The sequence below is a fragment of the Sinocyclocheilus grahami genome, unplaced genomic scaffold (genome assembly GCF_001515645.1).
Source record: "Sinocyclocheilus grahami isolate Dianchi unplaced genomic scaffold, SAMN03320097.WGS_v1.1 scaffold611.1, whole genome shotgun sequence".
Taxonomy (NCBI): Eukaryota; Metazoa; Chordata; class Actinopteri; order Cypriniformes; family Cyprinidae; genus Sinocyclocheilus; species Sinocyclocheilus grahami.
Window position 1 is genome coordinate 585,273 of NW_015505790.1, and position 27,174 is coordinate 612,446.

The 27,174-nt window shown below is 36.4% G+C and overlaps 1 protein-coding gene and 1 long non-coding RNA gene across 3 annotated transcripts in view; one reads left to right on the top strand and one right to left on the bottom strand.

The window, feature by feature from the left end:
- Window positions 1-2,803, bottom strand: part of LOC107557617 (uncharacterized) — a 4,462-nt gene extending 1,659 nt beyond the window's left edge. The window contains exons 1-2 of the long non-coding RNA XR_001605415.1: window positions 2,773-2,803; window positions 2,542-2,635 (exon numbers count right to left, since the gene is read on the bottom strand). This is a non-coding gene — a long non-coding RNA (uncharacterized lncRNA). The remainder of the gene's footprint in view (window positions 1-2,541; window positions 2,636-2,772) is intronic.
- Window positions 1-27,174, top strand: part of adamts3 (ADAM metallopeptidase with thrombospondin type 1 motif, 3) — a 108,358-nt gene that overhangs the window by 67,484 nt on the left and 13,700 nt on the right. For both annotated transcript variants that reach the window (XM_016241095.1, XM_016241096.1), the window contains 8 exons: window positions 418-550; window positions 3,553-3,666; window positions 3,751-3,896; window positions 4,465-4,640; window positions 6,463-6,596; window positions 7,972-8,095; window positions 18,837-18,917; window positions 22,616-22,779. In XM_016241095.1, coding sequence (XP_016096581.1) covers window positions 418-550; window positions 3,553-3,666; window positions 3,751-3,896; window positions 4,465-4,640; window positions 6,463-6,596; window positions 7,972-8,095; window positions 18,837-18,917; window positions 22,616-22,779 — 1,072 coding nt within the window. The remainder of the gene's footprint in view (window positions 1-417; window positions 551-3,552; window positions 3,667-3,750; window positions 3,897-4,464; window positions 4,641-6,462; window positions 6,597-7,971; window positions 8,096-18,836; window positions 18,918-22,615; window positions 22,780-27,174) is intronic.

The following is a 27,174-nucleotide window of genomic DNA, read 5'->3' on the forward strand; positions in this document are numbered from 1 at the left end:
TCATCGTCGGCCTCAGCTTAAATTAGCCAGTGGGAGAAGAAAATCTCTAAGGAGACTTTTGAAGTTCGAAATCTCTTCATGGGTTGACAGTTTGATAGCACTTTCTCCGCATGTTCTGGCTTCACTCAGCACTTCAGGATTTTGAACGTTTACAGTAAATTATCGATTGCATGGATATTAGGAAGTGTGATTGATTCAGTTCTTTGAGTGTTCAGTGTGAGCCTTTTAATGATATGAATCATATGAATCATCTAGAATGTACAGTACAAGGCTCATTTTCATTACACCATATGTCCACTTTAGGCTTACCATTTGCTACTGACTTTAGAAGTGGCTTCCAAAGTTTATGGGTTCTTACATTAAAACATTTATTAGGTGTACTTAAACAACTGTTGAAACTTTGTTTGTTTTTCACAGTTCATATGACTGCCTGCTGGACGATCCCTTCAAACATGACTGGCCGCAGCTCCCTGAACTACCTGGCATTAATTACTCCATGGATGAGCAGTGTCGCTTTGATTTTGGAGTTGGATACAAAATCTGTACTTCAGTGAGTATGGCTAGAGGCTATATTCTCCCTTGACAGATCTGATAAATCTCAGTCATTAAACCAAGCACCAAAATGTTATTTATTTTTTTATTTTTTGTATTTTAACTAATGCCTCGTTCAGGTCTCTGTCCAAGGTCATTTAGTTGGAAGTGCTTCAGATATGTTTAAAAATATTTCAATGCCAGGTTTCATTTATGAATGAGAACATTTAAAGAAAGACGTGTCTGTTATAATATTTCTGTATTAGTTTCTGGCCTTTGAATTACTCAGTTTCAAAGCTAAATATGTTCTTTTATGTTCTGTTAACCCCCCAAACCCTCAGTCCAAAACACTTTCAAGTGTGAAATGAATAGGTGCTGCAAAGTCCCAATCACATGTACGGTGTCAAGGAAAAGACCCTCACACCTGGTTTATGGCCTGACACTGAGAACCAGCAGATGGCAAGATGTTTGGCATTCTGTCATCAAAGGCTGTAACACTAGTAAACAAGAACAGCATGCTGTGATCCTTCCTCCCAGCCTCTCTCATGCCTAAACAATCTGTGCCAAGCTGTGCACCACAGCCCAGCAAAAACTCACATACCCATGAAACCTTCTATGACCCACTAATCATGCTTTAAGCAGTTGGTTCTCTGAAGACTTGATAATAGTGGCCCAATTGTCAGTGTCGCTAGAAACAATTAGATTGTAATGGGCTTGTAAACAAAATATTTGTTAGCAACTATTTGTTGCTTCTCCCACCTGCAGAGTGACATTTTAATTAGCTCTCTGAGGAGTTTGTTGTACAAAAATGGTAAGGTGCAAAAAAGCTTATTTATGACATTTAAAATAAAAAAAGTCAGTGAAAGGATAAAGAAACATGCAAACATTAATTATTCACAATAAAAAAGTCAATAACTTGCATTTAAAAAATAGATTGGGTGATTTTCATTTAATGGCAACTTTAATAACATGACAGAAGAATATCCATTAATTGAAATTGGCTTCACCTAGAGTGCAGTGCATAAAAGACAAAGTCTTGAGCCAGTGACAGAGCTAAAGACAACTGATATCCTTTAGTCCAATTGCTTGCCAAGAGACTTTAAATGGAAGTTCATTTTACAAAAACAGTCATCCCTGTCTATGCCTACAATATAGTGCCGTGTCTCCCCTGGGCACATCCGTCCATTTATTAACCATATGTCTGAGCCTTTCTACTCCACACGGCATTGCTAATAAGCAGCACTATTTTGGTGAAGTACAGAATTCAGACATGAACCTTGTATTTCAGCTGTCATCTATTAGTTTCCTCTCCCAGTCTTGTATTCCAGACTACCATTTTAATTATTTGTTTACATTTCCGTTTTTTTTTTCCCCAAGAAAAAATATCCTGCAAAATACTATTTAGATCCTTTGTATTGCAATATGTGTGTTACATACTCCTGCTGTGTTTAATGAAAATAAAAAGTAGTGAACAGAAGTGCAGCTGTGTGTATCAGCCTCTGAAGGACAACAGCGTAATTTCTGAAATGATCTTAATTTGCATTCCGAATCACATTAATTTGTCATAATCAAACCCCTGTAAATGTAGTGATAAATTACTGTTGCCTTTTTACATTTAAAAAATAAATTTAATTTGGTTAATTGTGACCGATGGTCATGAAAATGACATTATACAACATATGCATCTGATGTGCTTTATACCAGCAAACAACTGTGTAGAAACCACAGCTGAGGTGAATTAAGCAGAATAGCAGTGCGATGCTAAATAAGCCAATAGAACCCAATTATAATCAGTGATTCTGTCTTCTGACAACAGGACAAATGTAGACTGGCTCAAGCTATTGCGGTGCAATGCGACATCGGTCACACCTGGTCAGGGGCGTACATTTCATCTAACAGTTGGGGGGACAATAAACATAAAATTTCTCAAGAGCGATTTTTGAAGGGGATACAAATAATACAGCTAAAATTGTACTTGTAAGCATATGTATACACAGAGGAAAGCCTTACTTCTAATGGTGTAGCAGGGAGACCGTGCCAAATTAGACACCTTCAAGCTGCTGTGGTTGCGCCGCGACAGCGGTCGTGTCCATTGTAGACATTACTATTCGTCAAGCAGGTAACATTATTATTGCTAGCATAACTCATCACAAAATAAATTGGCATCATCTGTATTAAAGAGAAAATAATCACTTCATCCTATATTTAAGTGAATAAAATAGCCTTGACAGCCTTACTTACTGGAGTTCCACAACTATTGACTTTGTTCTCTCTCACCGGATTTGTGTTTGTTTAGGTAACGTAAAAGAGGAAAGCAGGCATTTGGACCAAAGCACTGTGAGGCAAGGGAGAGGGAGACTCAAAATGTTTCTAAAATTAAAATGCATTTTTGCCCTGTTTGCGTTGGTGTTGTTTTACTACTTACACAATTATTTAAAGTATAAAACATTGTTATTTACAATACACAGCATGGTTTTTAATCATATTTTTAGGGGGGACAACCTTCAGATGGGGGGGGGTCCTGTCCCCCCCGACCCCCCTGGGATTTCCGCCTATGCACCTGGTGTAGATATAGTGTCAGGGGGTATGCAATGACTGACTCTGAAATACTGATGTATACTTGTTCATCCCTTCAGACTGAACATATATGCTCTTTTTTGTTGTGGAATCTCACTTGGTTCAAATGGCACTATCGGACGATAGGAATGTACTCAATGTGTCATTTGCAGTAAACAAAATTCTTTTTTTCCATTCTCAGATTAATTTCCTGGGTGTCTAGCAGTAACACTATAGCTTCAGAGTGCCACTGGCAGCCTCGAGGGAAAATCAAAAACATTTTTCCTCGAATCTCAAGCACGTTCCTAAGAGGAAAAGGATTGTCAGGGCTTATCTCTGGTGGTATTGTAGCTCGGCCAAAGGAGTTCAAAATTCTTAAAAATGTGTCTTGCCATTAAATTCTCTCTAACACTCTCTCTTAGAATGCCAAGCAACCAACCATGGACTGCTTTTCTCTCTCTGCAGTTTCGAACATTTGATCCATGCAAGCAGCTGTGGTGCAGTCATCCAGATAACCCTTACTTCTGCAAGACCAAAAAAGGGCCTCCACTGGACGGGACTGAATGTGCACCTGGGAAGGTAATTTAATGTGTCCACATTTTGCTAGGCCTACTTTGTCCTGTTGTTGCCAATTTGATTCTGTCTCACTCCTTCCCCTCATAGTGGTGCTACAAAGGTCACTGCATGTGGAAGAATGCCAACCAAGTGAAGCAAGATGGAGCCTGGAGTGCCTGGAGCAAGTATGGCTCCTGCTCTCGCTCCTGCGGGACGGGTGTCCGCTTCAGAACCCGCCAGTGCAACAACCCTGCGTATGTTATCTACTGTACTCACAGTCATAATTGCTAATGAAGATTACTTGCTCCCTAGTGTACTTTCCATAATCAGAATCAGTCATCATCATATGGATGGTTGCATTTTCTTTTTGAGGAGACAGTATTTTTTGTGCCGGTCAAATGAGTGGCTGCTTCTTAATTTGCATGCATGCTAAGAGAATGAAGGAAGCAAGAGAGATAGGAATTTAGATCTTTTTTATTGCCAGCTCATTAGTGTGCTAGTTTTGAGGAGTGTTTGTTAAGGACTTGTTAAATGGCATTCGAGTTGAGCAGATGCTCGCACTTACAGAAAATATGCATGATTGAACATTTTAAGTTAGGGTTCGTAATGAAAGATGCAGACATTAAACTGTTGTAAAAATGTAATACATCTTTTGCTTTCCATCAAAACCTCGATTAGGTTGTCTGAATCCAGATCTAAATATTTTATTTGGTGAAAGAAGGCATAGATGTGTTTCTACTTTGTTTTGATTAACCTTGGTTATTGACTGCTTTTTTAAGTAATTCGGTGACCTTTGTTTGAACATTATCTGTTATCTGTTAGTCCATCTAATGGAGGTCAGGACTGTCCAGGGGTGAACTATGAGTACCAGCTGTGTAACATAGATGATTGCCCCAAACACTTTGAGGACTTCAGAGCTCAGCAATGCCAACTTCGCAACTCCCACTTTGAATACCAGAATGCCAAACACCACTGGCTTCCCTACGAACACCCAGACGGTGAGTTTGTCAGTTTTTAAAGCAGTGTAATTTGGGGAAGTATTTCCCCAAACAGATATTTACATTCCAGGTTGTTGTGGTATTCCAAGAGCACTAAAATAGAGTGCAACAATGCATTTTAGCAGCCTTGTTCTGGTAGTGTTTCTCCCATAAAAGAGAGAGTGTAATGATTCATATAATGAAATATATTACTTTTGCTGAAACGCATTGTTTGACAGCCATATACAACTAAACTCTAAAATACCTTGTCCCCACCATACTGGTTCATGGCTCTTGCCTGTCTTTTCTTGTTTGTGCCACATCCAATTTTCACATTGCTCCATGTTTCTTCATGGCTCTTACATCTAAACAGTATATACCGCCATTCTGTCAAGCCCTAATTTTAATGGCAACAACAGATTCTCTCTGCCATACATTCACATATACGAAACGGGCACTCTGTGTTTTGAAGGAGCAGGGACATGTGTAGCAAAATCAGCAGAGACCAGCTTAGCTGTCCACACACACACACACAGAGCTTGTAAATGTGTCCTCCCTCCTGGAAGAACCACAACACATCCATTCCATTCCATTTCCAATTGTGGTCAAGTCCACTTTCCTGTGTGTTCAGCTCAAGAAGTGAAGGCGTTTAGAGTGCCCTCACATGACAAAGTGTCATTCTGAGTGTGATTTTTGTCAAACTTTGCGCTTACTGCCATCGCTTCATGTGATCATTTTTTGTACATTGCCATTTATTTTTGGGCTATTTCTACATACTTCTGTTATACTTTTGAGTATGATGAGAAATGTGATTTTGATTAACCCACAAAATGAAAAGCCCACATTGCTCAACACTAAAGCCAGTGAGAAATGTCACTAAAAGGCACCTCGCTATTCTGTGAACACTTTCATTGTTTTTCATTATACATTCATAATATTTTCATTATACAAAACTTAGTATCACTTAACATATCACTAGTTCATGAACATTAAAATTTTATTAAATGAATTAATTTTAGTTTAAAATAAATAAATATGAATCACTTTATTTTAAAGTATAAAATAATATCTTCTGAGATGCACATAGCTACCTCATTGTGTGTGTGTCTATGTGTGTGTGTGTGTCTGTATGCTGGCATTTACAAGTACTAAGCTGAGGTAGGATTTTTCTCATGAATTTTAATTATGTGTACATTATTCAGCTGTAGAATTAATCAGACAGAATTGTGAAGGCATGCTTCATAATTAAGTTACTTGACCAATCACTTCCACAAGGTTTCCTAGTGTTGTCTAAATTACCATGTTAATATTCACACACTATACATTCATTTCATTGTTTTCCATTACAGTTCTGTGTTGTGCTGAAAATAATGTCATCATTTACGCCTGTCATTCCAAACCTGTATGACTTTTTCTTTTCTGGAACATAAAAGGTTTGGAACAATATGTGGGTGTGAAAATGCTGATAATTTTCATTTTGGATGAACTATTCTTTTAAACTTTTGTGCTATTTTTCTCTTGACTAAAAATGTTAGGGAGTTATGCTAATGGTATTACAGTATATACATTTTGAAGAGTTTATTCAGGTGGAAAATGTCAGACCTAATTCAAAACATGGATATCAAGACCTAAAAAAAGCACAGTCATTTTACTTGTATATTATATTATACTACTAATTATGCTTGATTATATACAAGTTTTATAGTTTGAACATGATCATGATTTCCAATAACATTATTTTAATTGGATAATACAGCAGACAACAGTGCACATAACTGAGTCCAGCTGTAATTTGCGGTCTTTCTTATTAAATAATGTTTTTTATGTTTTTCTATATTTTCAGCCAACAAAAGATGTCACCTTTATTGCCAGTCAAAAGAAAGAGGTGAAGTGGCTTACATGAAGCAGCTGGTGCATGATGGAACAAGGTGCTCTTACAAAGACCCATATAGCATCTGTGTGCGTGGAGAGTGTGTAGTAAGTATTTTAGTTTCATTATGGGTTTTAAGTATTATTTCATAGTTTTATGCTTCCATTTTCAGATATTAGAACTGGTGCTAGAGTGCTAAAACTTCATTAGCACAAATTAAAATTAATATGGCTAGTATTTTTCACAGTAAGACTTCAGTAATAGAATGGTGTGCAACAAAATAGCTTATTATCATAAGTGAATATATTTTTTGAGCATTTGATGCCATGAACTTTGCAAACTTAGGTTGAGGCTCGCCTTCAAAATCAGTATTGTTCTCTTTAAAAATCTTTGCATAATTGTTTAATGTTCTACAACAAGAATGGCAGTAAATACATAATTACAAGAGATTGTTTTTTATTAAATAGACATCAATCCATTGGCTGGCTATTTTCTCCCACTAGCAGAGAAATTGTTATTTTTTACTTCCAGTTTTTACTTTATTTTCATTAAGATATCTAAAACTAATCTGAATATTGGTGAAATAATGTCAGTGTCTGTAGCTGCTAGGGCTCTGTTTTGGGAAATTCACTTCCTGGCAAGATGCACACAGGGCAAACAAAATATCTTCCCTTTTTATTGATTGCCTTAGTTTTGTCTCTAATTGTGCCACAAAACACCAGCATGCAGTGTAGGGGGACATTACCTTGTCTGACATTAATGTACACATCTGGCTCACTGTACTCACAGACTTGTGTTGACTAAAATGCATGTATGACCAGTTTGAAACTTATCATACACTTCTGAATAGGTAAAAATGAGTCTACATATATTATTAATGTTAATTATAAGTGCAGGCAAATCTGTCACACTGTATATCCCTGCTATTTTCTGTAAAAAAATTGTGAGTTGCCTTTGTGGTTTGTCACAGAGCAACTGCGTCTGACAGTGCAGTGTGTACAGGATAAGTGCCACTTCACAGTGAATTTTGTTTGAAGAATGGATCTCTCTGGATGGGGTTGATAGAAGTACATTGATTTTTGTAGATGGAATGGACAATGCATAGTGATTAGTTTTTGGGAGGAAATGGTTGATAGTATGTCAGCTAGTGTACAGAAGCTAGGATTTATTTGCAGATATATATCACCTTTTAAAAAGTTCTGTTCAGCAAACTGCTGCAGTGTGTCTCATATTTGTCAATGTCATTTTGTACTTTCGAAAGAAAAATAAATGTTTCTTGGTGACACTCTTTTCTGTGACCAAAATAGCAACACAGGAGATACATCAAAACCATCACAAACAGCTATAGTTTTATGATATCAGATGCAGACATATACAAAGATGAAAGCTTGAAGTATTTCTGATAGCAACTTGTGCCTCTTCTTCTCAGTGTGTCTTGCATATCCATCTTCCTCTCTTTCTCTCTCGCTCCATTTTCTTCAGAAAGTGGGCTGTGACAGGGAAATTGGCTCCAGTAAGGTGGAGGATAAGTGTGGTGTGTGTGGGGGTGACAACTCCCACTGCCGAACTGTGAAAGGAACCTTCACCCGTGTGCCTAAGAAAGCTGGTAAGATACTTTCCTCTTTCTGGGGCCATTTATGTGCAGTATTTAACTTATATGAGACAGTTCTTTATTCTAGACTGCAGCCCTGTCATTAAGTTTCAGAGTATTTTAGTTTAAGGACACATCTGGAGCTAACTTTGCTTTTAGGCAGAAAGAAAATAGCAAAGTGATAATGCTGGGATGTTTTGAGATTTGAGTTCACTCATTTATAATTGGTATACAGGTGCATCTCAATAAATTAGAATGTCATGGAAAAGTTCATTTATTTCAGTAATTCAACTCAAATTGTGAAATTTGTGTATTAAATAAATTCAATGTACACAGACTGAAGTAGTTTAAGTCTTTGGTTCTTTTAATTGTGATGATTTTGGCTCACATTTAACAAAAACCCACCAATTCACTATCTCAACAAATTAGAATACACTCTTAAAAATAAAGGTGCTTCAAAAGGGTTCTTCAAGCGATGCCATAGAAGAACCATTTTTGGTTCCACAAAGAACCATTCAGTCAAAGGTTCTTTAAAGAACCATCTCTTTCTTACCTTTTTGTAATCTGAAGAACCTTCTTTCGCCACAAAGAACCTTTTGTGAAACAGAAAGGTTCTTCAGATGTTAAAGGTTCTTTATGGAACCATTTAGACCAAAAGGTTCTTCTATGGCATCGTGAAGCACCTTTATTTTTAAGAGTGTAGCCTGATAATAATAATAATAATAATAATCGTCTTGCTATCGTCATAGGCATCAGCCACATGCGATATCTCTGTCTATCGTCGATACACGATACTATCGTCTATCGGCACAACCCTAGGATACAATATTCCACACAGTGTGCTCTGTTGTATTCTATGTTTGAAAAAAATGCATAGTGTCGTGTGCTACAGCAATAATAATTACGCTATTCCAAACATAGGCCATGATAAATCTGTGGGATTTATGATTGAAACAGTGTTACATAAACATGACTTATTGACTTTTCATTGTGACTCTCTTGAGAGTGTGGTTTATATGGGTGTTTACAATCAGAAAGAACACTGCTGATACAGTGCTTCTGAAAAATCAGTTTTTGGTTTGTGCCACTGTCATTCTCTCGCCCACTTATGACTTGTATTGAATGTGGTGACTTTGCTTGTTTTAGTCTTTGGATGGAGTTGTCCTAAACATAAGTAGATTTTATAACTTCAGCTATTGTTTAAGTATAGCGAACCACAGTAATTTGAGAACCACATTCACCTCAGGGACTTTATTGCAGTTTTTGAATTGTCAAGCTGAGCAGACTGGTTCGATAACAATAATGGCAGAGTAGCACATGGAGTAGTCATAGCAACAATGTCCCATTAAATGCGAACATGATACAGCGGACTGAACCTGAACAATGACCCTTAAAACAAACCAAAATGAAACAGCACAGATTTTAAGCTGTAAGGGTTTCCTCCTTTGGCTTGTGAGCTTTACCTTTCAAACTTGCAAATGAAGTGAAAGGTCTTGGTTACCAGATTTTGTATTGACATGTTGTTTTTCAAGTTAGTTATTTAGTAGCTTCTCTGGTACACTAGCACCTGGAAGTTCATGGCTTCGATTCCCAGGAACACACACGTGTCATTCCCCTGTAAGAAGTTGCACAATATTTGTAATACTTTTTGTAATCTAGTCCACAAATAGATTCCCAGAGATTCCTGAAACCTCACAAACAGCCCTGACCCTGATGCCTGTCGTGACTGGAAGACAGCCACTGTCTGCTGGTGCGAAAAGATTCACGCTCTCTTCGGTCGTGTTTATGACGATGGGCAACACGTGGCCCTCAGACTCATGCTGGGATTTAACATGCACTTCATCTTGAGTTTCAGTGGGACTCTGAACTGGGTCAGTGTGTCAGTAGATGCTCAGGACTATGAGTGATTTCCAGTAATAAAGCTAATTAATCCTTGTATTATGGAGGAAGAGACTGATTAAATGATCAGACATGAATTGTTTAGGGAATGTTATTCAGAAGAATGCGCTGTTTTTTATGGTAGAAGTCATAGAAATTGTTATCCATTTGTTTTGGCTTTCAGACAGTCCTTGATTCAGAATTTTTACTTTATCCTTGATTTTGAACGTCTTTAGCTGGTAGATTTCTCTATAAACTGTAGGGTTGTGTACCATTCAGAACTGGATTGAGAATGCTTTTAAATTCTAATTCAGTTTGAATTTGAATCAGGGATATTAAAGTTGAATAAAACTAAAACCATAAACACATTTGTTGCTTGAAATATAAAAAAATTAACTGAAAATAAAACGGATGTTTTTTAAACAAATGATAGTAAAAATGACAAAAACAAAATTACTAAAACTTTATAAAAAATCTAGTATAATTAAATATATTAATAAAAACTATAATAGTATTTTAGTGATACTAAAATCATTTTAAAAGGATACTTGTAATTTGAATTTGATTTAGAATGGAATGTAAAATTTGACATTTTAAATAAAGTTTAATTTTTCATTTTTGAATTTACACATATACATTTATTTTTTTTAATTAAATATTTATATATATTTATGTTTGAAATGCCAGCTGTAGGAATGACAGTTGTGGTCATTTAATTTATTAATTTCATAATTTGTGTTTAATTTATATACATTTTCTATCACCTTTTATATACATTTTACGAATGTATATTTGGCTGCGGTTCTCTCGGTTGGTTGTGCATCTTTTTCTTCCACACTTTTTCCTTCAGTGCTTTGGTGGGTTTTTGTTAAATGTGAGCCAAAATCATCACAATTAAAAGAACCAAAGACTTAAACTACTTCAGTCTGTGTGCATTGAATTTATTCAATACACGAGTTTCACAATTTTAGTTGAATTACTGAAATAAATGAACTTTTCCACTACATTCTAATTTATTGAGATGCACCTGTATGATGATATATTTATTTTATTAGATATGACATCTCAGAAACACCAGCTGTCTTTAATCAGGGCTGCCAACTCACGCAATTGACACCTTTTCACGCTTTCATGCCACACAACCTTTTTCTCACGCAGTCAAAAGCACCCTCAGTTAAAACTATAATAATAAGATATTGGCAAAACAAATTTGGGAAAGGCTCCTGTGCACATCAAGATTCTTTACAATGTGTTTTCGTAGCGCTGAGCAATGTAGCCAATCACAGACATATCTGTTGATTTCCTGAACACCTGTGATTGACCATTGCATTCACTCACCTCTAAACTCATATATACCCTGTACAAGCAGCAAAGTTTCAGGAGTGACAGCCTAAATCCCTCATAAATGTGGGATTCATTTTCGATTGGGAGAAGAATATAATTTCTCAAAATAGATTTTCAAGCAATGCAGATTAACAGATTAATAGAAAATTATTTAAAATATAATGCTAGTAAAGTAATGACTAGTACATATTGCAGTTATTTGTACATTGCTATTCTTGTTGTGGTAAAAAGTTAGTTTTGCAGCATTGCAACAGTTATTTTCCATAATTTTATTATAAAAACACAAGGGGAAAGTGGTGTAAGATGAGTCTTTTTTTAACTTATGTGGTCCTCAAGATAAGGGAAATGATGCAGAAGTACAATGAAAGTCTCTAAAGTAATTTCAGGATGTTTCCTATCATTTTAAATGATCAGAATGTATCTATGACAAAGGGTTCAAAAATATGGCTTCTTATAAAAAAAGTATTTATGTGGCTCAATTTGCCCCATGGTGGGGGTAAGTTGACCCAAGTCAGTGTGCAAGATGCACCATCTGGGTGTAAACTGACAATCTTGTTGAATCTGATTCAAACCCATGTGAAATTTTAAGATAATTTACCTCTTTTAAAAAATTAAATTTAACAATAAAATGTCCTTTTTCAAACAGTCATATTTCTTTTCTTAAAGCTAACTTAAAAAACATAAAACTAACCAAATGAAGTTTAAATTTCAATCTTTAAAGGGGTCCTATTATGCTATTTTACAAAGTCTTGATTTTGTTTTGGGGGTGTACTAGAACAGGCTCTCATACTAGGTTGTTTGAAAAACACATAATTTTTCACATATTTTACATTATTACAATACCTCTCTCCCCAGTCTGGCATGAATGGGATAAAATAGTTCCTGTATCAAATTAAGGCCCGCCTTCTGAAATACGAAATGTGCTGTGATTGGTTAGCTGAGCCAGTGTGTGTTGTGATTGGCACCACTCGGCGCTTGCTCTGGAAATGTCATGCCCCTTAATATAGCCGCCTGCTGCGAGCTTCAGTGTAAGTATTGCGTCAAAATCAAATCAATGTGAGTGTGATTTAAACCTGGATGATTGTAAGCACTTTAAGTTTGTCTGCCTTGGGACAGCTAGCGTGTCTATGACATAGTGATAACACTCGTTGCCTTCTCTAGTGCAGCTCAACCAGGTCTCGTCCCATTCGTCGATATTTGTGATATCACAAATCCCGGAAAATATGCGTTGTAGTCCAAACAAGTCATTCGTTGTAGTTTTTGAAAAGTGATTTCTGTTAAATAAACTATCTCCTTTTGAAGTGGACTTTGAACTTTGTAACTTTGCAGATCTTTTTTATGCTCAAACAGCAACATTACAGGCTAACTAAAGTTGAAAAAGTGAATAAGCATAATATGACCCCTTTAATTGTTTGCATTTCTGAAACAATATGTTTCACCAAAGTTGTAATCTTCCCTAAAACAGACTAAACAGAGTTTGTTAAGTAAAATTAAATAAATAAAGAAAGAATTAGAATGAAGGAATAAATGTCACTGAAACTAATAAACATTTTAGTCGAAAGAATCTTGGCATGGTAGCTTTTCTGCGATGTTGAGCCGGCCATTAGGGACTACAGGTGGAAAGATATATCTGATATAATGTGATGAAAAGCATCTTCTGGTTCTTATCAGAGAAGGATTTGGTGCACTTGAGATGATTTGGGACAGCAAATTTACACTGTTATACAAGCTGTACACTCACTACTTTACATTGTAGCAAAGTGTCATTTCTTCAGTGTTGTCACATGAAAAGATATAATAAAATATTTACAAAAAATGTGAGGGGTGTACTCACTTCTGTGAGATACTGTATATGTCAGACAACCCCAAACAACCCCCCACCCAACTTGCTGTGGGAATTCTCACTCCAAGTTGTACTCAAAAGTTGGCAGCCCTGCTTTAATAGTTTTATGCATGTGTGATTTATTAATAAGCATTATTATTATTTTAGTATTCGAGAAGAAAATTGCTTTTAATTATTTACTTTGCATACTCACAGAGAACCTCTTTTGTTTTAAAGTTCATTTTAGAGTTTTAAACTGTGTCCAAGATGGTATGTATTGATATCTTTCATTTTTACTATGACACTCCTACTCTAACACCACAGAATGCAAGAGCAGTTTTTAGAGATTTATTTGACAAACACATTTACATGTAAGGGGCATCTGTACTTTCCATCCTCTTTGCTATACGTACAGTAAATGACCACGTTCAAATGTCTTATTACACTCACTCAGTCTACATTCAGTCTTTATCAGACAAATTGGACGTTTTGCCTACTTCTAGAGAAAGTTGTTCATTTGTATTTCTCATAGCAGATAAGATAAGATTTCTTATAGCAGATCGGCCAGTCTCTATCATTGACACTATGTGACAGCGACATAGAGCCAAGTACCATCGGCAGTGAATTCAGTATAAAGTGAACAACATATTAAAAACCGGGACATTTTGTACCCGGGAAATCACAATAGATGTTTTGCTACAGACAATGCAGAGCAGCCCATTACAGAAAAGCCATCAAGTTTTGGAGGGAGGTGTGTTATTATTATTGAGCCAACAGCAGTCAGGGATGAAAACATGGTAGTCATCTAATTGGTTTCCTTAAGCAACCATCACTTTACTTTTTAATGATATTTGCTAGTTGTTAGCTTAGTGTGAGCTTGAGGCTTGCACTAGAATTAATTAAAAAAATAGATTCCCCCACTGTGCATACTGTGGCATTTTTAAAGAAAATTTGAATTACAGGATTATAATTTTAGGATGTTTTGGCATACTGTCACTGTGGCTGGTAACAGGTATTAAATTAAAGAACCAAGAGTTCCAGCCTCAAAATTTCCATCCCAGCAAGGGTCTGAAGAATCATAATTTGATCTTATTTTCAGATGGCCTAATGAAACTTGCAGGCACACTTGCTCTTCAATCCTCACTTTGTGTTGAGTCTATCCTACTTTTTAATGTAAATATTGTAAAAAGAATAACAGATTTTTATAAATTAAGCATGCCATTTTTGATACTTAATAAATATAAATGGAATCGATTCATATTTTTAAACATTTGCTTTTTAGTTTGTTTTAAAGCACTTCTGGTTAAAGGCCCATCCAGATTTGCTCTATTTTATTTATTTATGCATACAAATTGATTACATTGATCAAAAGTGACAGTTAAGACATTTATAACATTACAAAATATTTCTATTCCAAATTAATGCTGTTCTTTGAACTTTCTATAGATCAAAGAATCCTGAGAAAAATGATCATGGTTTCCACAATAATATTACACAGCACAACTGTTTAAAAAATGTATAATAATAATAATAATAAATGTTATATTAGAATTATTTCTGAAGGATCATGTGACACTGAAGATTCAGCTTTGCCATCACAGGAATAAATTGTATTTTACAATATACTGTATTCAAATAGAAGATAGTTATTTTAAGTTTTTGATCAAATAAATGCAGACTTTGTGAGCTTAAGAGTATTTTTTACAAAAACATGAAAAAAAAATTCTTAATGGCTCCACTGCACAAATTCTGAAGCACAAATATGATACTACTGAAGCAAGTTCTTTACACCTGCACGAAACTGTGACTCTGTACAAAGCCTGTCGCAATATTGTCACACTGCATATCATAACATGCTCTTGCTTTTTCTACCAACCTGCATGCATGTTGATAAAGATGCCTTGTCTCAAAGCAACGCTTGTATATGGGCCTGATCAGTCACTTAGCAGTTCATGTGGATATGTAGCACCTACTCAAAATAAGATTTTTGGGCCATTGGTGGCTTTTATTGTTAGATTGTTTTTTTTTAATATCCCAAGAGTCCTTCTGCTATTTTGTCCACATTTATTTCTTTTTAAATTAGCTGATTATTTAGTTGATTTAATAGCACATATGTAAGAATATAACCAAATAGAGATAGTATTAAAGGACATAATTTCCCTCTGTTAATCCTATTTGTTTAACTTCATGGTGTATTAAACTTGTGATTAGAGAGGAACCTGAATGAACAAAGGGCAAGGGCCTGACATCTTTATTATGGCCCTGGAAAGGCCTGTCAAGCCTGCATGTACATTAGCTCCTTGTCTCAAAGCAACGCTTGTATATGGGCCTGATCAGTCACTTAGCAGTTCATGTGGATATGTAGCACCTACTCAAAATAAGATTTTTGGGCCATTGGTGGCTTTTATTGTTAGATTGTTTTTTTTTTATATCCCAAGAGTCCTTCTGCTATTTTGTCCACATTTATTTCTTTTTAAATTAGCTGATTATTTAGTTGATTTAATAGCACATATGTAAGAATATAACCAAATAGAGATAGTATTAAAGGACATAATTTCCCTCTGTTAATCCTATTTGTTTAACTTCATGGTGTATTAAACTTGTGATTAGAGAGGAACCTGAATGAACAAAGGGCAAGGGCCTGACATCTTTATTATGGCCCTGGAAAGGCCTGTCAAGCCTGCATGTACATTAGCTCATTTGAATGCAATGTGAGGGACTATACTTCATACAGTACTTCGGAGCAGTGCCTGCTCTGAACCCAAACTTACATAAGTCCTCATAGGGTTACTTAAGTTACGTCAATTTTAGCATAAATATGCAAAGCACGTTCTGAGTATAAATCTTCTTCAGAAACAAGCATTAGCCATGTGGCTCTGGCACAGTGTTTCAATGCAGTACTTTTCAGAGCTGACTAATTTTACTGTTACATAGACAATCACAACAGATACTCAGTTTGTCTTCATTTGACCTGCAGTTTATTAACAGTGTGGCATACAGGCCTATACAGTGATGATAACGTACACTGATGCTAATGCATAAAAAACACAGCCCTCGCACACATGGCAGGACAAATGTGTCTAAGAAATGTGTCTTGCCTCTGAAAGACATGGTATGTGGCATAATTGAGATGTACATTATTATATAGGACTGTCAAAATTCCTTGCTCTATTTGAGGCTTTCACATGTGCCTTCATGTGTGTTATGAATGCAAAATGTGCAGTTAATTATGATGTTGTCATATGTGTTATATTTACTTGACAATGAATGAATGTTTCATTCTGGCTTTAAGGAGAATTTGCATAATGTTTAAATCCTGATTTTGTTATACAATATGTGTCATAATTGGTGATTGTACACAATTTATGATGCTATCACAAATTTTTATGACATTTCTTATATTGTACTACATTTAACTCATTGCATGAACTTAATCAGCATTTTGACCTTTCTCTATCTAACTCTACCTTGTTTTATTGTCAATTGATCACTTCTTTAACAGGAAAAAAGTTAAGCAAGAGATCCCAAAAAGAAATGTTGGAAAACACAACCTGCAAGTATCTTGTATTGTCTAATCCTACACTTCTCCTTCCTGTAGTATTGCTGTGTTTTGCATTAACTGTAGCTTATAGATTTAAAGCACTATTCAGCACTTGATATAAATTAAGCACTATTGACAGCATCGGATGAATACTGTTGATTACCACAGAAAATAACTTTGATTCCCTGGCTTTGTTTATAAAACCCAAAGAAAAACCCATTGCATTAATGCACTTAATGGATACCCATGGGGTAAATGTATTGAATATTTAAGAAGCAGAAATGTGAAGGTCTTGCTTTTCTTGAAGCACTTGAATTATTCAGTAAAATTGATTTGTTTAATTCATGTTTTTGTGGCAGAAACCTTTGATTTAGCATTATCAATGAAATTCCTGCGTGACGTTTGTTCCATAAACAGCAATTTGTAGACAGTTCCATCCTTTGCTTATACTCTTGTGTAGATATTCAACTGAAATTTGACTATTTAAACTTGGGTTTACCAACTTTTTTAACCCAGAAAAGTTAAGCAGCTCGTTAAGCAGCTCTAGTATATATACTGTACCACAGATTTTAATCATTAGTTTGCTTTGCTGTACACTATAGGCTTCCATTGTAAGTACATTAGTGTAAAAGTGTTTTTCCTTTGTTTTCTACAAAATAAGGGACAGATTAAAATTATTTTCTCTACTAATAGACAATATGCCACCGATAAGCTTGATGTAGATTTAACTTAGAATCTTCCTTAAATATTTGACCTAAAATTGCTTTGTGATGCCATGTGCCAGTTAAAGACTGTTATTACATTAAAGGATAGTTAATCCAATTATTTCAATCACTTACTCGCCCTCATGTCATTCCAAACCTGTATGCATGTTTTTCTTCTGTTGAACACAACAAAGATGTTTTGGAAAATGTCTCAGTGTTTTTGTCCATACAATGAAAGTGAGTGGAGTTTGATGTTGTTTGGACGCCAACATTTTTCAAAATGTCTCCTTTTTTGTTCCATAAAGGTTTGGAACAACCGTAAATGATTTTCATTTTGGGTCAACACTTCCTTTAAATAAAGGTCTTAATCAAAGATGTCCATATTTCTCATTTCCAAATATTATAAAATATAGTATAAATTGTATATAATCTAAAGAAACAAATAACATGAAGCCTGAGTAAATCTAATAGGATTAGTATATAAATATGCTCTCTCTTTCGTTCCCTCACACACATACTGTACCACATCCCTCCCCCACTATCATCACACACCAACCATTATTTCTGTCCATCTTCTTTAATCTCCCTTTCTCCTTCCTCAACCCTATTTTATTCCTGCTCCATTTGGCATGCACTCTAACCTCATCTGAACTCTATTAGCATTACCCAGCAGCCCCATCTTTCTCTGTCAATGTCTTCCTGCCCACATTCATCGATGATAAAATCTCCCAGCAGACGTTGCCTTAAGTGACTTGATCCACCATTGCAACAATTAGACTAGTGGCCACTTTTTTACGTCACACCCGTGTCTCAGACAGGCACCATGCTGCTAGAGGCTGGTTCAAAACCTAGCTTTGGTGTAGAGGCATGTCAATGACAAAGAGTGCAGGGCAAAATGACATAACAAACCCTTCTTATCCTAAAGGGAAAACAAGAGGAGCCTTCTTGATGCCAAAAGGAGCTCGCAATGTGTATCTGAATGAAACAGAGGATTCTAGAAATGTGATGGGTGAGTGGTATCATGCTTTGCAGAGGAATGGGCATTGGTAGAGAAGGCAACATTAGTGTTTTTATGTTCTTGTGTTGCAAAATGACTCAAGGCCCTGCCATTCAGCATCCTTCTTAATTAGCCTTACATAACAATCGTTCACGGTCTTCATTTTCATCTGACATTGTTATTTGAGCTTCTGAAGGATATGTCATCTATTCACATGGGTGTGAATGTATGAAATGAATGGATGAGGAACCTTTTGTCATGTTTTGATGCTTGTCTCATAGGCTTGTCATGACCCTGCTTGATGGACAGTTGCAATAGTCTGACTGTTCAAATCTGAAAGCTTTAGAAATGTACTGTAGAAATGCCTTCTAGTGATGCCCATCTCTGCAAAGATCAAACCGTAGTAGAACATCTTAGCTAACTAATTGCTTCTGCCATCTCTCCCTTTGCCCTTTTTCACCATTGCAAAGGTTACCTAAAGATGTTTCTCATTCCTCCTGGGGCTAGACATGTGATCATACAAGAACATGAGGCTTCTCCTCAAATTCTTGGTAAGTGATATCTGTCCGTATGTTTCTCAAGCTTAACAGCAAGAAGATCAAATGCATGTTTATGTATTCTGTGCTTGTTCCAGGTAACTGTGCATAATGGTTCCATATCACCCCAATACATGTCCATCTCACCAATGTATTCACATAAAAGAGCTTGTGTATTTGCCTGGAAGTGCATTAGACAGAATTAGTCTCACTGATTTTAGAGACAATCACTGTCCGCCACAATTTGTCTGTGGCAGAATGGGCGTTTTCAAACCATGGGTTTATTATGGAATTTACAGTGGGTTTTAGAATAGGTTTTTTTTTAAAGTGTAAAATCATGTTTCACATTTTGTTCCACAAGTAGCTCAAACTTGAATTTTAAAACCAATTTGTGGTTTTAATGCAGAAGTTGCTAAAATGTTGTACTACAACTACTCAGAGTGTGCTTTGATGAGTTAATTAATGTTAATGTGGTTAAACAAATAGAATACCACTAGAAATGCCGAAGCTATGTGCTAACTGATAAAATGTGTGCTTAAATGCAATTTAAGTTGCTTTGGATAAATGTGTCTGCCAAATGCATAAGTGTTTGGAAAGTTAGGGTTAGGGTATGTAATGGATGTAAAAGGAAAGTTTCAAAAGCATGTAAAGGAAAGTTTCTTAAAGTGATGTTAACCACAGGCTTTATTAAACTCATAAATCATAAGCGCTATTCTAGAAACCCATTAGAAATCCTGAGACAACTCAATGGGACAATGGGGAATTAGCTCTCTCGGTTGACCGGCTAATTCACATTGTGACGTACAGCTCCATTTGCCATCAAATTGTGAGCATTACTCTGTTGCATTTCTGAGCTTTATGTGATATCAATACTGGAGACAGTTCCATTGCAGAATGCGAAAAAAATACTTTCAGTGCTAGTTCTTGAAGGGGTCATTGGATGCCTATTTTCCACAAGTTGTTATGATTCTTTAGGTTCTTAATGAAAAGTCTATACAATACTTTGGTTAAAATTTCTTAATGGTAGTGTAAAACAACACCCTTTTTACCTTGCCAAAAACAGCTCTTTTCAGAGCAAGCCTTTTTGTTGCATGCTGCTTTAAATGCTAATGAGCTCTGCTGACCCCGTCCATCTCTTCTGTGGGGTGACGTGCAGTTCTCTGAGAGACTGTAAACTTTAGCCGCGGAACTTGCTAACTAGCATGTTATTAGGAAAGGCGAATTGCAAAGATTCATAAAAAAGCCTTATACTCACTTCTTCTGTAGGCGAAGCTCGATCACGAATGATTCACGTGAACATAGACGCATTTAAGTAGATCGGGGGCGCATTCCCTTCAAAAACAAAAGTAATCCACTGCATCTTCAGTGGCTCAGATGTCGGGAGTAAATGACGACTACTATGTTCATTATTACATCCAACAACAAAACAGTTCAGTCGCTTAGGAGACATTCTTGTCTACATCTGCTCCGGCATCGAAACAAGGGCGAACTGATGACAGCTCACTCAGGGCAGAGCTGTGATAAAATTAAAGACTGACGCCACTGTCAATCAACAATCGTGGGAGGGGCCTGGGTATGTGTGATGTCACACTGGCAGGAATCTGAGAATGGCTTGATTTGAGAAAGGGGCAATGATTTTAGGAGATTATAAAAAAAACACTGGGTGGATTTTTATCATTATAGGGTGGTTGTGTACACACACTGCCAACACACATTTATGTTCAAACAACATGTAAAAGTGCATTTCGCATCCGATGACCCCTTTAATTTTTCTAAAATCGCTTGCTTTCTTTGAGGTCCTTTCTTAATCAAGGTTTCTTTTTTCTCTCTGATCTCTAACGGTAAGAAAATATTGTCTTGTGCTTTACAGTGTCTCTTCTAACTGTATGCAGAGTTAAAATCCGGAGAGACAAATACATTGATTGGCCCATTTTCTTTATTCTATTCATTTTGAAAAGTCCACACAGGCAGCAATTATCACTTTGTAATGCACATAACTGAACAAGTTGCTTTTATTTCAACAATATTACCCTTCTTATAATTGCTTCTCCATAAATGTAGGAATTTGAATATGAATAATATTCCTCAGTAGTTGAACTTTTAATTAAACCTAACCTTATTATAATTAGTTAGATAAGATGTTCAATGCCTCACTTCACTGTCCCAGTTAACCTTCCAAGAGGTCTTCCAAAGGTAATTCTGTTTCAATAATACTTTCCTTTGCGGGTACTTAATAGCTTATTAATAGGCACTCTCACCGCCACGGCCCGGGTTCAAATCCCGGTAAGGGAATGCTCTTGGGGAAGTCGTGGCCTAATGGTTAGAGAGTCGGACTTGTAACCCAAAGGTTACCAGTTCGAGTCTCAGGTCCGGCAGGAATTGTAGGTGGGGGGAGTGAATGTACAGCGCTCTCTTCCACCTTCAATACCATGACTGAGGTGCCCTTGAGCAAGGCACTGAACCCCCAACTGCTCCCCGGGCGCCGCAGCATAAATGGCTGCCCCCAGTGTGTGTGTGTGTGTGTGTGTGTACTTAGGATGGGATAAATGCAGAGCACTAATTCCTAGTATGGGTAACCATACTTGGCCACATGTCACGTCACACAACTTAATTTGCAATAATTAGATTCCTTTGTAGGTCAAAATGCTATAGTTTAGAAGTGTATATGTACTTTATGTACTGTGTATATATACAGTATATATGTCTCCATTATATTTTGTAGACATTTTAGAGTTATTATTAAGATAAAAAGCAATTATTTGCATGGTAATTGAATGATTTATGTAATGTATGTTACATGTGATTTCCCATCATGCTTGCTATGATTAATTTTATGATTAAGACCTTTAGCGCATTCTAACCAGTTTCGTATATTTGTCAGTCATCAAATGGGCAGGACAAATTTGCCATTTTTATTTAGGAAATAGTTCACACAAAAATAATCATGTTCATGTTTAAAAAACAAATGGGGCATTCTTTTCTTTTAAAGATCACAAGTGGAATAGCAGGAGTTTTCAAGCTGAATCGTGATCACAAATTTCAAGTCAGATTTTAAAGATATTTAGTAAATAACAACTTAAATTTTAATACAACACTCCGATCTGGTTTGTAATATAGCATACAAGAAGAAATTTTCATTCCTGGGTGAATTATAATTTTTAAGGTTAAGATTTTCTGAATATGCTGACAAAAATTAAAACAAACTACTCATGCTAAGCATGTACAGTAGGAAATCAAAGGTCAACTTTGATTTCATTGCATCAAACCTTTTGCGCAGTCCTGCCTCATATTTTGTTCATTATTATTTTAACATTACAAAGTACATATTTATTGTTCTGGAACGTAATCTAATTTTTCATATTACAAGTGACATTTGATGACTTGTAGCAATGGTGATTGGCTTGACGTGTGCACAGCTTTCCTTGTAATCACCATTGACATTCAAGCAAATCACAACCTAATCGAGCCATGTACTTATGTCATCATGTCAGTGTGTCACATCCTCATAGCCTTGCCATATAGTTCAACAGCATTTAATACTAGCATCATGTTTCTGAAAAATGCAATAAAGCTTTTAGACATTGAAACGTCACATTAAAAAAAAATCTCATTGTTTTGATAGTTAATCATCTTATTCGATGGCTGATCCAGATAATTTTGTTAACTTATTATCCCTGAACTGTTGAAGAGCTGTAATTAATCACTGATTGCAGCTATCAAGAACCAGGCAACTGGGCATTACATTCTCAATGGCAAAGGAGAAGATGCGAGATCTCGGCGCTTCATCGAGATGGGAGTGGAGTGGGACTACCTCACTGAGGACGATGTCGAGACTCTTCACACTGATGGTCCTCTACATGATGCAGTTGTTGTTCTGGTAAATAAAACTTTCTCATTTTAGGCTTAAAATAAGATATGTAATAATGTGATATATTCAATTATTAGCAAGCTTGATAGGTACCATATTGGTTATTGGCCAATATTTGTATTTTTATTTATTTTTATGTCGAGTAGACTGATACTGGATATTACATTTTGAATCTCACTTTCCCTATTTTAACATTTGAAATATCTTTGTCATCATCTGATGTTTACTTAAAGTTAATATTTAATAACACTAATAATTCAATAACACAATTTAAAATCACAAAATGAATATTAATTATAATACTGTACATTATAATGTTGTGATGCCTAAAATGTATTTGTAGCATTTAAAAAGATTGATTGTAGTTTTTAGAGTTTTTAGTTCATTTTTTATTTAGACAAGTTAATTTTTAACAATTAAATTTTAAATAACACACTTTTATTATGAGCCATGAAAATATGTGTCCTTATTGGCCAGAATATGTGTGAACTTTTTAAAGGCATGGATTTTGGAGCCATTTCCTTTTCCAACACATCTTTATGTCTTTATATGAGGAATAGAGCAAATATTTGTGCCAATTTTGTTTCCTCCTTATGTTCCCTCCATTCACTTTCTTTATTCATGGTTCTAAGAGGGTGTATCATGATTCAAATTAAGTGCCGATTTACCCCTTTGTCAAAGACCAGTTGCACGGCAACATATATATTCCCTCTCATTTCCTTAATTGAGTTCAGAACTCAATGGGATGGGAATTGTTTGGTTGGCCATAGCAACCATTGTGTAATTTAATTTTCTGTAGTTGCACATGTGCAAAGAATAAATGCCATTCACAGATGTTCAAAGACAAAGAGGCGACACGTTTTTCCTTCCCTTTCTGGCATTAAAACATTCTGTCTTCATTCTTTAATTTGTAAGAAGGAATAATGGAATAATTATGGATTATGCCGAATGGACCATCGTTTGAATAAGTATGTTAATGAAAATGCAAGGCTTGCTAATCATGACTTGCCATGATAAAAATACAAAAATACAACACTGCAGAGTGTGAGGTAGAGTAAGCGCAGTCTTGAATGAGTGTGTGTGTGTGATACATGCAGAGAGCCTAACAGCTCCCCACACACAGTATATGGTGTTGCTCATCATGCTTCACCATATACTGTCCTGACCAAAGTCACAGCTGATGTCAGTCGATTTTTTTCGTGTTCATCAGAAAATCCAGACTCAGAGCAGCACACTTCTTTTCCCTCATGGGCATTTCTGACAGAAGTGTAAAGCTGACATTTGCAGCTTGGAGTTCTGTAGAAGGTGTTTATAAATCTGATGTTGTTCCACATAGGTAATTTACTATAGCATAGAATGTTAAGGGGTATCGGTCAGTTTATCAGTTATGCAAAAATTATTGGATGACAATTACTGCAATTGACCAATCAGAATCAAGTATACCAGAGGTGCACTAATAGCCCATTCACACTTACAGTGATTTTATTGCTGTCTTATTCGGTGCTAGTTGGCATTTATGCTGCTGGTAGCCCTGAAATCGTTGGTGGTAATGCACAACCTTAGAAAATCTGATCACAATCGGATTTTCTTGCTGCTAAAAATCATATCAAGATCAGTGAATATGAATACATGAATCAAACTAAGTCTGAATGTGCTAATTTGCATAAAGTTAAACTGGGCACATCTACATTTGGCACTGGAAATAATCAACGCTGACTGAATATTTGCAACTATTGTGATTGACCCTTTAAAGGATTAGTTCACTTACAGAATAAAAATGTCCTGATAATTTACTTCGATGATTTTCTTCCTGATATGATCATACTTTCTTTATTTTCCAATATTAGCACATAGGTTTGCTTAGGTGTGTAGATTAGATGTAAATCATACAGCCTACATACGTGACGGTTGGCTTTTACCCAGTGCTTCACTGAATTAATATCATGCAATCTGTCATTATTCCTGTAGCTGAGACAGTACAGCATGGTGCAAGTAACAAAAAGGTCATGGGTTCAATTGCCAGGGAATACTTAAACTGATAAAACTTTGGATAAAAGCCAAATGCGTACAGTAAATGTAACTAATAAATGTCAATTCTAAAAGACAAAAAAAAAAAAACTCAAAATTAGTAAAAATAATTGTTGCATACACTAAGAGTATAATGTGATAAAATAGAATACATATATAATATAGATAGCATACACTAAGACAATGATGTGAATAGGCCAGACGATTTGAATTTCTCCATTAAATCACAAATTTCTCTAGGAGAAACAGCTGAGATATTAAATACACTTCTATTTTATCATTTGCTTGATGTGAGGAGTGGTCAGAGAAATATTCAGAAAAATAGTTTTCTTAATCGTGCTTAATCAGGCTTAATCATGGCATTTTTTGTAGAGTCTTAAGTTTGTGAAAAACTTTAAATGGTGATGTGATGTCCACTGTTTTGAATGTGATACACACTGTTGGCATCAACTTTTGAAGGTTTAATCTAAAAAAAAGAAAATAATAATATTTGGTTGGTAGTAATTTTTGTACAGCCACACAGAAATATGTTAATGATTTTCCATAAATAATCAAACAAACGTTTTTATGCACTTAACTTTTTAGGATTTAGGAATAGTAAGTTACAGTTTCTCTGTACAGTCTTGCTTCAGGCCAAATTTATAATTCAGCTAGATTAACTTGAATGCTTTGACTTGTCAAAGCTCAAAAGTTCTTATACTTCCACTATGCAATTCCACTTGAATATTTCCTACTTTACCTACCTACTTTATATAAAGCGTCTCTAAGCTCATGGAAAGACACATTGACATTTTCCTGTAAAATGTATTACAGTCCATAATTAATCAATTCTTTAATGACCACAAGCCATCTGGGTTCTCAGGCTGCAATACCCCAAACCTTGAAAAAGAATAATATTTGGTTGGTAGTAATTTTTGTACAGCCACACAGAAATATGTTAATGATTTTCCATAAATAATCAAACAAACGTTTTTATGCACTTAACTTTTTAGGATTTAGGAATAGTAAGTTACAGTTTCTCTGTACAGTCTTGCTTCAGGCCAATTTTATAATTCAGCTAGATTAACTTGAATGCTTTGACTTGTCAAAGCTCAAAAGTTCTTATACTTCCACTATGCAATTCCACTTGAATATTTCCTACTTTACCTACCTACTTTATATAAAGCGTCTCTAAGCTCATGGAAAGACACATTGACATTTTCCTGTAAAATGTATTACAGTCCATAATTAATCAATTCTTTAATGACCACAAGCCATCTGGGTTCTCAGGCTGCAATACCCCAAACCTTGATATTTCTACCACCAAATGTCATTGTTTGAATGAAGTATTTGGTTCTGCTAAAAATTATTTGATTTGAATGCTGTGATTTTTCTCTTTGATGTCCTTCCTTTCCCCTTGAGGTGAATTCACAAACACTGACATATGCCAATTTAGAAGATATGTGGAGATCGTCTCGGTTACGTATGTAACCCTCGTTCCCTGAAGGAGGGACTGGAGACGTCATGTCGGAGGACCGACGAATTGGGATCTCGCTTAGAGGGACCAATCTACTTCGAGTGTAAACTAAACGAGCCAATGCACATTGGCATGCGATTATTGCATCCAGCTGCTGCTGATCACAGCGTGAGTATAAGTAGGCAGCAGATGCAGCGCATATTCAGGTTTTCGCTGAGGAGCCGAGCTGGTGACCCGGCCGCTCAGCGGTGGTACAGGAGCTGTGGCGACGGGACGTGACGTCTCCGTTCCCTCCTTCAGGGAACGAGGGTTACATACGTAACCGAGACGTTCCCTTTCAGTCGGTCACGTCGGAGGACCAACGAATTGGGATCCTACCAAAAGGCCACAGCTACTGCCCCTTCCAGTGTCCTGTGGAAGCCACCTGCGCCCCTAATGAAGTTTTCAGAGGTCTGGACACGGGTGCCAAGGGGTGCCCCGTCTCTGAGTCAGTAAATCCTTCCTCAGAGGAATCGGCCAAGGAGAGGCTGCATAAGGAGGAGCATAAGTTCTGGGAACCAGGTCCGGGAAGGCCAATAGGGTGCCACCAGCAGGACCTGCTCCTCGTCCTCCCTGACCTTGCACAACAACTGTGCCAGAAGGCTCACTGGGGGAAATGCATACTTGCGAAGGCCCCGCGACCAGCTGTGTGCCAGTGCGTCCGTGCCGAATGTTCCCTCGGTCAGGGCGAAAAACAACTGGCAGTGAGAGGTTTCTGGAGACGCAAACAGGTGTACCTGAGCGACTCCGAAACGTCCCTAAACCAGCTGGACCGTCTGGGGATGGAGTCGCCATTCTCCCGGGAGCGCAGCTCGGGACAGCTCGTCGGCTGCCCGGTTGAGCAGCCCAGGAATGTGAACAGCACGAAGCGACCTCAGATG